This window comes from Ananas comosus, linkage group 21 (genome assembly GCF_001540865.1).
Source record: "Ananas comosus cultivar F153 linkage group 21, ASM154086v1, whole genome shotgun sequence".
Taxonomy (NCBI): domain Eukaryota; kingdom Viridiplantae; phylum Streptophyta; class Magnoliopsida; order Poales; family Bromeliaceae; genus Ananas; species Ananas comosus.
Window position 1 is genome coordinate 2,660,956 of NC_033641.1, and position 11,310 is coordinate 2,672,265.

At 37.8% G+C, this 11,310-nt stretch overlaps 1 protein-coding gene across 1 annotated transcript; it reads right to left on the minus strand.

The window, feature by feature from the left end:
* On the minus strand, positions 4,187–6,278 carry LOC109726761. The gene is made up of 4 exons (XM_020256551.1): positions 6,125–6,278; positions 4,887–5,420; positions 4,473–4,565; positions 4,187–4,407 (listed from the first exon to the last, which is right to left on the minus strand). Exons 1-4 carry the CDS (start codon positions 6,276–6,278, stop codon positions 4,187–4,189), a joined length of 1,002 nt encoding a protein of 333 aa, XP_020112140.1.

The following is an 11,310-nucleotide window of genomic DNA, read 5'->3' on the forward strand; positions in this document are numbered from 1 at the left end:
TCTGAAAAAGCAAAAACAATAATGGACTAAGAATTTGAAATAATTTTTCAATGAGTGCAAACGCAGAAAGTAGCGTTCTACACTTATTCAGTTCAAAGGAGGCATTAGTAGAGCAATACTAGCTAATAAGAGAAATAATACTACTACAATAGAGATGCAAAAGAAAAAGTTCAACTACCACGCCTCAAGTGAAATAACAATATGCCAAGAATGATCAAATAATGCCTATACGATTAATCCAAATCATTTCTTTACTCTAATCACCTTCTTAGTTTAGTTTCATTTCTATTTATACACCTTGTGGAGAGTCGAGGATGATCGAATCTCTCTCCATTCGGTAGGCACTTGGGGTCGAAGGTAATTGTACTTCTCCAAGTCATAGGAAGTCAAGGATCTTCTCTCACAATGACTCTTCCGAAAGGTCGTGGTTTGTAGGGTCACGACCCCTACAAGCGATGCCAATGCTTGTATTTTAGTTTATACTGTAAGTTCCAATGATCTCTAGAGTTGCCTACTAGGTTCATCTATAATTTTACATGTTCTCTAGTTCAAGTTCACAGAGTTGTCTATGCTCCACTATGTTCCACATCCTAGGTTTTCTCCTAGGTTTCATGTATTACCATGTTCCCTAATTAAGTTTCAAAGTTCACATCTAATATGCTACTAACATATAAAGTATACTATTGCATGGGCATGACAAAGAGAATGAAAACTCAACATACTAGCTAGGTCATATACCCATGAGTTCACAAGACTTCTCAAATCTCATCTCATGCACACTAAACAAGTTTAGTCCACTTTTGACTCAAGAAACATGCATAGAATCAATGGACATGTTAGACAAAAGGGAGATCCAAAAACTCATTTTGGTAATATTCTCTACCTGTGCTTAAATTCCTCTTAATATATAAATAAATACTTACTTGATCTCTTAATGACTCCAAGAAATCCTAAAGAAATGGTTCTAATCTGTTGGATAAAATTAATAAATACCCAAAAATCAATCGTCGCAAAAATCACATATATTTTTTTACATACCTCTTTATGGTGCGGAATTAATGTTGTGATTACCAGAATCTGATCTCGTCTTATTTTACGAACTCATCGATCCGCCAACGTCCTGTCTCAATTTGTTGCACGTTGTTCTTACTCGTTGCAATCCGGCTACTAGAGTCGATCGCCGCACACCGTCCAAATCCCTAGGGTTTATGATGGTGCCCTAGAGCGAACCCAAGAGAGAGAATTTTGTGGAGAGATGATTCTTATTTTTTTCATTGTCTTGTATGTGGTCAATACCTCATGTATTTATAGGCCATAAGGGAGATATTAATCCTAATCATATTCTAACTAAATCTTACATAGATAGAGATTTAAACAGATTAGGATTTATCTGTTAGATTTATTCTTTATCCCAAGTGGACTAGGAATATAACAGATAATTATAAATATTTATTTCTTATCCCATATGGATTAGAAATATTTTAGATAAGTCCCAATGTGGACGAATCCTAACATCTCCCACTCGTACACACTTGGTACTTATTCATACTTTCTCATCCCAAAATATATTCTCATCTCGTTCTGCTCTTCATACGGGAAATGGTTGGTGCGATCAATAACGAGAAGAATCATAAATAAGGAGTGTTATATTAAGCCACCATCAGAACTAACATAACACTACAACTCCAAATCTCGTCTATACCCCAAATCACTGAACTACACCAGATCATAGCATCTCTGATCCCTTAGAGCAAACTAGATCTCTCTCATTAATGTATTTGTTCTCATGATTATATTGACAACAAATATCAACATAATCGCCCGGGCAATGAGTAACAAATCATAGGTGTATTATCAAATGATTTTTCCTTAGATGTCTCATGTCAATCCATTTCAACTTGACTCCTTTCCTAGACATGTTCCGCTGGACCGAATCAATCATGGCTCTTGGATATCATGCTAAAGTAGCATCACCAAGTATCCACTTCATAACATGATTCTAAGTCCCAAAGGGTATGCAAAACTCACACAGCAATGAAACGGGAATCAATTTCGTCACTCTCCAAAACATAGTGATCGATCTTACACATACGGTATGAACGTATGCTATGGTGGAGCTACCTTTAAGGACATGTCACGCTCAAAACACCATACGAATGTCGGTTTTGTTGTAACTCAAGACAACAAACCTCAATACAGTCACCCACATGGTGTCTTCTTTACATTCGGCTTCATATAGGCTAAGTAGAGTCGTGGACCATCTCTACTGTCGACTTCGTACAGTCTCATCTTAGCTCACCTAAGGCGACATTCAATATTTAAACACTCGCCAGCTCTTATAGCGCAAAGTGGATCACCTGCATTACTAACTGCATTTATATGATCTTATTTGTCTCATCCTACTCACACTCCAAGCGACAAGGAGATCATCCGTGTGAGAGGGCTGATCAAGGGCCTAGTGACATTCATTCTCACAAAGATATTGTGCACTAATTTAAAATTCAAAAAGATGTATATGTGACATTCATTCTCACAAGGATATTGTGCACTAATTTAAAATTCAAAAAGATGTATATGAATGAAAAATTATGAATGAAAAATGATAAAAAAAAATTTATTAGCAAATTATAATATAAGATATACAAGAGTTAAGTCCTATTCAAACCCAATCCTCTAACATGTTTATGAAAAACATTTCTAACAAGGGGTTTGGTAAAAGGATCTGCTATTATATCATCAGTAGATGCAAATTTAATTACAATCTGTCCCTGTGCAATTATATCTCTTATGAAGTGATATCTGGTCTCAATGTGTTTAGATCTTCCATGATACTTTGGATCCTTCGCATAAGCTATCGCTGCTCTGTTGTCACAATAGATAATAACAGCATCATCTGCACGTACTGTTACACTCAAATTTATCATAAATCTCCTTAGCCAAATAGCTTCTTGTACTGCTACTGTACATGCAATGTACTCCGACTCCATAGTCGACAAGGAGACACATGGTTGTTTCTTACTACACCATGAAATAGCAGCTCCTCCAAGTATAAACGCATATCCCGAGGTAGATTTGCGCTCATCTCTATCTGTGGATCCATCAGCGTCGGTGTATCCTGTCAATCTAAGCTCTCCTCCATGATAGCATAGAGCAAGGTTCGCAGTACCTCGCAGATATCTGAAAATCCTTTTAACTGCTTGCCAATGTGCTGCACCAGGATTACTCTGATATTAACTAACCATACCAACAGTGAAACATATGTCCGGCCGAGTACACATCATTGCATACATCAAGCTGCCAACTGCGCTCGCATATGGGACTTTTTTCATCTGCTTTCTGTCTTCTTCTGATTTAGGGCATTGTTCAAGGCTAAGATAATGACCCTTTTCCATTGGAGTGTCAATAAGTTTTGAATTATGCATTCAGAATCGCTCCAAAATTCTTTTAATGTAAGTCTCTTGAGACAAACTTAAGAATCTTCGAGATCGATCCCTATGGATCTTGACTCCCAATACATAATCCGCTTGTCCCATGTCCTTCATCTTAAAAGTAGAGGACAACCACTCCTGTGTGGTGATAATTAACTCCATATTATTTCCGGCCAACAAGATATCGTCTACATATAATGAAAGGATAAGAAAACTCTTTTCTTCCCTTTTAACGTACACGCAATGGTCTTCTTCGATCATCACAAAGCCTATTGAAATAATTGCTCTATGAAAACGTTGATACCATTGCCTAGACGATTGTTTCAAGCCGTAAATGGAACGTTTTAAGCGGCACACTTTGCGCTATTGTCTTTCGGCTATAAAACCAGGAGGTTGATTTATACAAATCTCCTCGTCTAGTTCTCCATTGAGAAATGCAGTCTTCACATCCATTTGGAACAATTCCAAATCTAAATGTGCGACGATAGCCAGAATCAGGCGAATTGAGACAAACCTCACCACTGGGGAGAATGTCTCTTCATAGTCTACTCCCTCCTTTTGGGTGTATCCTTTCGCCACTAATCGGGCCTTATATTTGTCAATTGATCCATCCGCCTTACGTTTTATTTTAAAAATCCATTTATTTCCAATAGTTTTGCGTCCAGACGGAAGATCAACTAACTCCCACACATTATTCTTAGTCATAGAACTCATCTCATCCTCCATAGCAGCTAGCCATTTATCACAAACTGGTGAATTCAAAGTTCAGCATAAGAAGCCGGCTCATCAAGATCCGTAGAAGCACACATGAACGATTCCTCTTCGATCTCAAATTGTCGACGAGGAACACCTCCACGTCTACTTCTTCGCAATGATGGACTTTGTAAGCCATGGTCAATCGGCACACTCCCACTGACCATAGGACCACTCCCACTGTTTTGGGCTATTTCTTCATGTGGCCTCAGTGCCTCATTCTCACCTAACAATGGGACATTTCCATTAGGTTCTTGCAACTCGTATAGTGCAAGGCCTTTTTAATCTCACCAATGTCTGGAAAATCATTCTCAAGAAAATCTACATCGCGCGACTCTATCTCAGTCATTCCTCCATCAGGATGCTTGCCATACATCACATAGCCTTTCGAGCAATCACAATATCTAATAAAAATTTGTTTATTTGCTCTAGGGCCTAACTTTCCAAATTAATGGGAAGTATTATGCACATATTCTGCCGATCCCCATGGCCGTAAGCCTTCCAAATTTGGCTTTACACCATGCCATAACTCAAAGGGAGTTGAAGGAACTGACTTAGAGGGCACTCGGTTAAGTATATAGGCAACAGTCAACAACGCATCACCCCAAAAACTAATTGGGAGGTTGGCTTGCATCATCATTGACCTAACCATTTCCAAAAGTGTCCTATTCCTCCTCTCTGCAACACCATTTTATTGCGGAGTACCAGGGATAGTTAACTGTCTGCGTATTCCCTTTTTCTCACATAGTTCGATGAACTGGTCTGATAAATACTCTCGTCCTCTATCAGTACGTAGAACTTTTAGAGTTCTTTCTGTTTGGTTCTCAACCTCCACTAAGAAGCGTTTAAAATAATCTAAAGCTTCTGAACGGTGAGACAACAGATATACCGAACTATAACGGGAGTAGTCATCAATGAAAGTGAGGAAATAGTACGTGTCATGACGTGCTCTCACATTCATAGGTCTGCATATGTCTGAATGAACTAGCTCTAATGGATGAGTTGCTCTACATGCTTTACCAAAAGGCTTTCTGCAAGCTTTTCCTGCTAAACATGATTCACAAGGAGGTAGGCTAAGCTTAGCGAGTGACCCCAACAGGCATTCTCTAGCTAGTCGAGCCATTTTTTCTTGTCCAATGTGACCCAATCTCGCATGCCATTTGATAGAATCAGACACAATATCAGAAGAAACTAATAAAGCAGAATTATTATTATTGTTAATAAAATCCAAGTCCAAATCTAAGACAAAGAAATCATTCTTTAAACAACCATTACCATAAAAGTCCTTGCCCAAATAAATAGCTAACTGAGTATCCGTGAATTGAAAAGAAAAACCTAATCTAAGTAACGCTAAAACTGACAGTAGATTACATCGGATGTTCGGTGCATACAGCACATCATGCAATATCAAACAACGACCATTGCGCAATCTAAGTTGGTATGCGCCAATTCCAAGGACTTCTTCCTCAGTACCGTTTCCCATCATGACATAATGGCTGCCAGCAGACACCCGACGACAATCCACAAATCCTGCTCGATCTCTCATTATATGCTTTGTTGCTCCTGTGTCTACAATCCAATCAGAGAGAGCGTGAGCAACAAAAACGTGCGAGCATACATAAATAAGAGAGTCAGGATTGGGATTTACCTTCTTCGGCTCAGTGCAATCACAAGCGAAGTGTCCCATATTTCCACAGTTATAGCATTTCACTTTATTTAAAATTTTCTTTTCGCGTCTGCCTTTGCGGCGCTTCTCAATTCCGCCCTCATTTGGCGCGCAGTTCCCAGTCTTTGCATATTTATTTTCTCCATTTCGGCGCTTGTGCTTAGGCCACTTGCCTCTGCGCTGTCCACCGTGGGCAACGAGTGCATTGGCACGGTTCGCCTCTCTGCGCTCCGCTTTCAACTCAAGATTCGCGATATATCGTTGAAGGTCTTAATACCTTCATTATGAGTCAGCACAATCTTGATTTGATCCCAAGATGAATCTGGTAAGGACCTCATAACTGATTGAACCTGTTGTTCGTCAGTGAGCTCGCAACCGGCTGCTTTAAGTTCTCTTATCATAGCAGACATCACCTTTAAGTGCTCTGCCATAGAATGCTTCGGGTCTAACATGTATTGATTGAATTTGAGATTCAAGGCACGAAGTCTTGTGGTCGACGTGCCCCCATATTCACTTTGAGCTGCTCCCACATATTTTTAGCAGTCTCATAATTTTCAAATTTTTTAATCAAATCATCGTGCATACAGCTCAACATGGTATATCGTGTACTTCGATCTTTCTCAAGCCACTCGTTATAGGCTTGTAAATCGCGACGGTGCTGAGCCGTCGTGCCTTCTTCAGGCTAAACCATATTGTTAGTTAAATGGCTAAGTATCCCTTTCTCATTAAGGAAATATTGAATTTTTCTATGCCACATGTCATAATTTGCTCCATCAAGCTTATTTTGATTTAACGAATCCACGATGGAAAAATTTTTGGAAGTCATATATCACTACAATAATGCACATAATTTTAAATTAGGCACAAATATCCACAATATTATTCTCAATCTAATTTGATAATAAAATTTCTCACTGCATCTTCAAATCAAAAATTTCGGCTTTGAAAAAGACTAATATTCATCTCATCCAATGCAGATAAAAATAATATATCAAATTAATCAAGAATAAATCCACGTCACAAATTAAATGATGATGAACATTATGCAATCATTATGCAATTTAATCAAAATAACACATTGCAATTTTTGAAGCAATCATAACTTATATAAAACAGCAAGAAACAATATATAAAATTTAACATGTAAATATTATGGAACCAATATTGATCCTAGTTGTTTGATGAAGTAGGCCAAAAGCAAAGGGTTGAAGGTTCAAGTCTCACAGCCTGCAGAACATGCTCTTCTTTTGTTTTTTTTTTTTTTTTAATGTTATTAAAAGGGCAGGTGTGCCAGACTGCGGGCTGGCCTCCACGGGCCCAGCGTGCGGGCTTGACCCGCATGCTGGCCTGTAGGTCCGATGCGTGCTGGCCCCTCAGGCCTAGTGCGTGCGGGCCAAAAACTAGGGGCCTGTTTGTTTCAACGGAAGTGGGGTGAAAGTGGGACGGGGAAAGTGATTTTCGGTGAAAACTAACCACTTCCGCTGTTTGGCTCACCGTAAGTAGTTCAGTTCACCCAAAATAAGGAACTTGACTTCGCCCTCCCATGGGGGCGAAGTCAATTTCGGTGAAGTGAAAAAAAGGCAAGAATGGATTAATGTGTTAGGATTACCTCTTCATTTCATCCAAATATATTCAATTGTGAAAATAATTAAATTTTTTATTTTGATTGTATGTCTAAAATATGATCAAATTTGATTAGGTAAGCTTTAATATATTTTTTGTTTAATTTGTATATTTAGAAAATGATGAAAAATAAATTTGTTAAATGTTAATAATTTTTTAACTTTAGAATTTTATTTGTTGCATTATTATAATTTATATGCAAACAAATAATATAATTTTTTAAAATTTTATTTTATAATTATACATATATATAATTATATACATATATAATTATATTAATTTTTATTTATTATAATTTATTATTCACTATAAGTTATAAAATAGACAATAATATCACTTTGAAGGTAAGTATACCGGGGGTAGAGAGCTACACTTTTTACGTCATCTACTTCCTACCAAACAAACAACAGAACTCGCAGAACTGCACTTCCACAGTTAGAAACAAACAGCAGAAGTGAACTAATTTTCACCCCAACTCCACTTCAACCCAAAGTCCACTTCCACCCCAAGTCTACTTACGTTGAAACAAACATGCCCTAGGTGTGGGCGTGCCACGCATGCCTGCAGGCCCGAGTCCCACAAGCCAGGGAATACGGACGGGCCCCACATGCCCGCAGCCCCAACTCGGTCTGGTCCCCGTAGCTCAAGCATGCGTGGGCTCTGCAAATCTGTGCAGGGCCATTCCGGAGGGGCCTTAGGCCTAAACAGCTGCGAGCTCTATTGCAGCCTATTGCGCAATCCGAGACTTATTATATTTTTAACAATCTAAAAATATAATCAAAAAAATATCGAGTGAAAACAAGCACTTTAAGGCTCTGATACCACTGTTGGATAAAATTAATTAAATGCCCAAAAAACAATCGTCGCAAAAATCACATAAATTTTTACATACCTCTTTATGGTGCGGAATTAATGTTGTGATTACCAGGATCTGATCTCGTCTTGTTTTACGAACTCGTTGATCCGTCAATGTCCTGTCTCAATTTGTTGCACGTTGTTCTTACTCGTTGCAATCCGGCTACTAGAGTCGATCGCCGCACACCGCCCAAATCTCTAGGGTTTATGATGGTGCCCTAGAGCGAACCCAAGAGAGAGAGAATTTTGGTGGAGAGATGATTCTTATTTTTTCTCGTTGTCTCGTATGTGGTCAATACCTCATGTATTTATAGGCCATAAGGAAGATATTAATCCTAATCATATTCTAACTAAATCTCACATAGATAGAGATTTAAACAGATAAGGATTTATCTGTTAGATTTATTCTTTATCCCAAGTGGACTAGGAATATAACATATAATTATAAATATTTATTTCTTATCCCATATGGATTAGAAATATTTTAGATAAGTCCCAATGTGGACGAATCCTAACACATGTAATTGAGCATTGGCGTGGACTAGCCATTGGAGTACACATGATTTAGAGAAGATAAAAGAAAGGTTCGAATCTCTGGAGTTGATAATGACTTTATAATTTTTAATTTTTCAATGGATTGTTATCCCGTGTGTGGTTCTGTAAATTTTCTTTAACACCCAAGACTACTCTCGGAGGCATTACTATACACTACGAATCCTTTGCTATAGGTAAAGTGAGAATTAGAGCCGATGTCAACTTTTTCTTCAACAATTGGAAGCTTGTATTGCATTCATCGCTCCAAATAAATTTAACCCCTTTGTAAGTAAGGTGCATAAGTAGAGTGTCAATTTTTTAAAATTCCTCCACAAACTGTTGGTAATACTCGCAAGCTCGATGAAGTTTTAGACTTCAATAACATTTGTAGACCGAGGCGAATCCATGATTGCTTTTACTTCTTAGAGTCCACTGAGACCCTAACTTCTAAAATGGCATGCCATAAAAATGCAAATTTTCGAAGCCAAAATTTACATTTCTTCAATTTGGCAAGTAGCTTCACTCCCGAACAGCTAGCTTGCAAAACTTACCTAATATGTTCTAAATACTCTTCATCACTTTGGAAGGAGATCAATATGTCGTCAACAATGACTACGATAAATCAATCTAGAAAAGGCTTGGTTTTCTTTCTTATTACACCTCATGGAGAGTCGATTTCTCTCAGATTTCTCTAATTGGTAGGTAAATGGAGTTGATTGCTTTTGGACTCCTCTAAGTAACTCATAGAAAGTTAATTTCTCTCGGACTCCTCCCTTACATTTGACGCTTACGAAAGGTCGAGCACATGTTTTACTATTACACCTAAGTTCATAACTTTTAGGGTTATCAACCATATTCGCTACACACACACACTTATTTTCTAGTTCAAATTTCACATAGAGTTCACATGTCAAATTTATTCACCTTATGTTTTGACCTAAATTTAAATGTCAAATTTATTCACCTATGCCACAAGGTTCTCATTACCCTTATATGCATGTGTCCAAATGTTCCATTAGCATACAAAGAGTCAAATTCTAATTTTTCCAACATGCATCTAAAATCATGTTTAGTTCAATTATTACCCATGATACATGCTAACAAATCAAAAAATCTATAGACAAAGGAGAGATCACACCATTTTCAGTGATATTCCCCACATTTGTTTGATTCTTCAAAAAGAATTCCTCTTGATCTCTTGAAAACACTAAGAAAAATCCTAAAAATGGTTATAGCAAAGTTAAGACCCCAAAAATCTCCACTTGGGAAAACTCTATAACCAAAACCGTAAAATCCCAACTCACCTTTCCTCTTCTAGCAAAAGAAACGGGGTTGGAGTGGGCTCTTTCTTTCTAGAGCTTTCTTTTGATTCTCTCCACCCTTTACCAGCTTCAAAAAAGGAGTTTTTAGCTTACTAACTCATCCAAAATGTTTATTTTAAAATTAGACCTATAAAACTAATATTTGCAGAAATAGGCTTGGAGTTGATACGTGGGCACTTTGCTGGGGGAAACACATAAAAGTAGTGAACTATTTGCCGCTTTCAAGTGAAAATGGTGAATCATTCACCACATTTATAAAAATTTAAATATCTTAAGAATGCGGTGAACCATTCCCGTCTTTATTTAAGCGGTGAATGGTTCACCATCTTTAAGTGTAAATAGCCTCCACGCATATTTGGTATACACAGTAAATGTCGTGAACCATTCACCATATTTAGAGGCGGTGAATTATTTACTGCATTTAAATATGGTTAATGGTTCACCATCTTTAAATGCGGTGAATGGTTCACCGCATTTACGTGTTTTCTATCCCACACTAGCAGGAAGTTGCCAAATTTTCCACATTTTACAAAATAACAACTTTTCCAAGCATTTCAATCATAAGAATAAGTACATAAATTCAACCATACCAACCTTAACCACACTTTAAGCACATAAAATGAACTATACCAATGCCAACACCCTTTAAAATGAATAAATTTAGATAATACTATAAAAAAATCCATGTACAAAAGACCAAAAACATCAAATATACATAAAAATCTAAAAAGTTCTAAGAAAATCAAGTCCTCTCTATGCCCTTCCCACACCTTCGCCCTTGTCCCCTGCCACATCACTGTCCATGTTCGCGTCCGCATCCTCGACCCTATCCTCGAATATGCTCGATGCACGAGCTCAATGCTATGTATCTGATCAATATGCTCGATGGCGGTGCCCTTAACAACCGGCTCTGTCCCTTGCGTGTCAACGACCAATTGTAATATCCTCTCCTGCATCTCAACTATAGGCTCGGTAGTAATATGATCCTGCTGCCGTCGCCTACGTAGATATATAATGTCATCACAACGAACTTCCGATCTAGATCGAATGTCGGATGGAAGGATATGTGCGAATCGAATATCAAAATAGGATACCTCTGACGTAGATGGAACATCAAATTGAGGGAGAT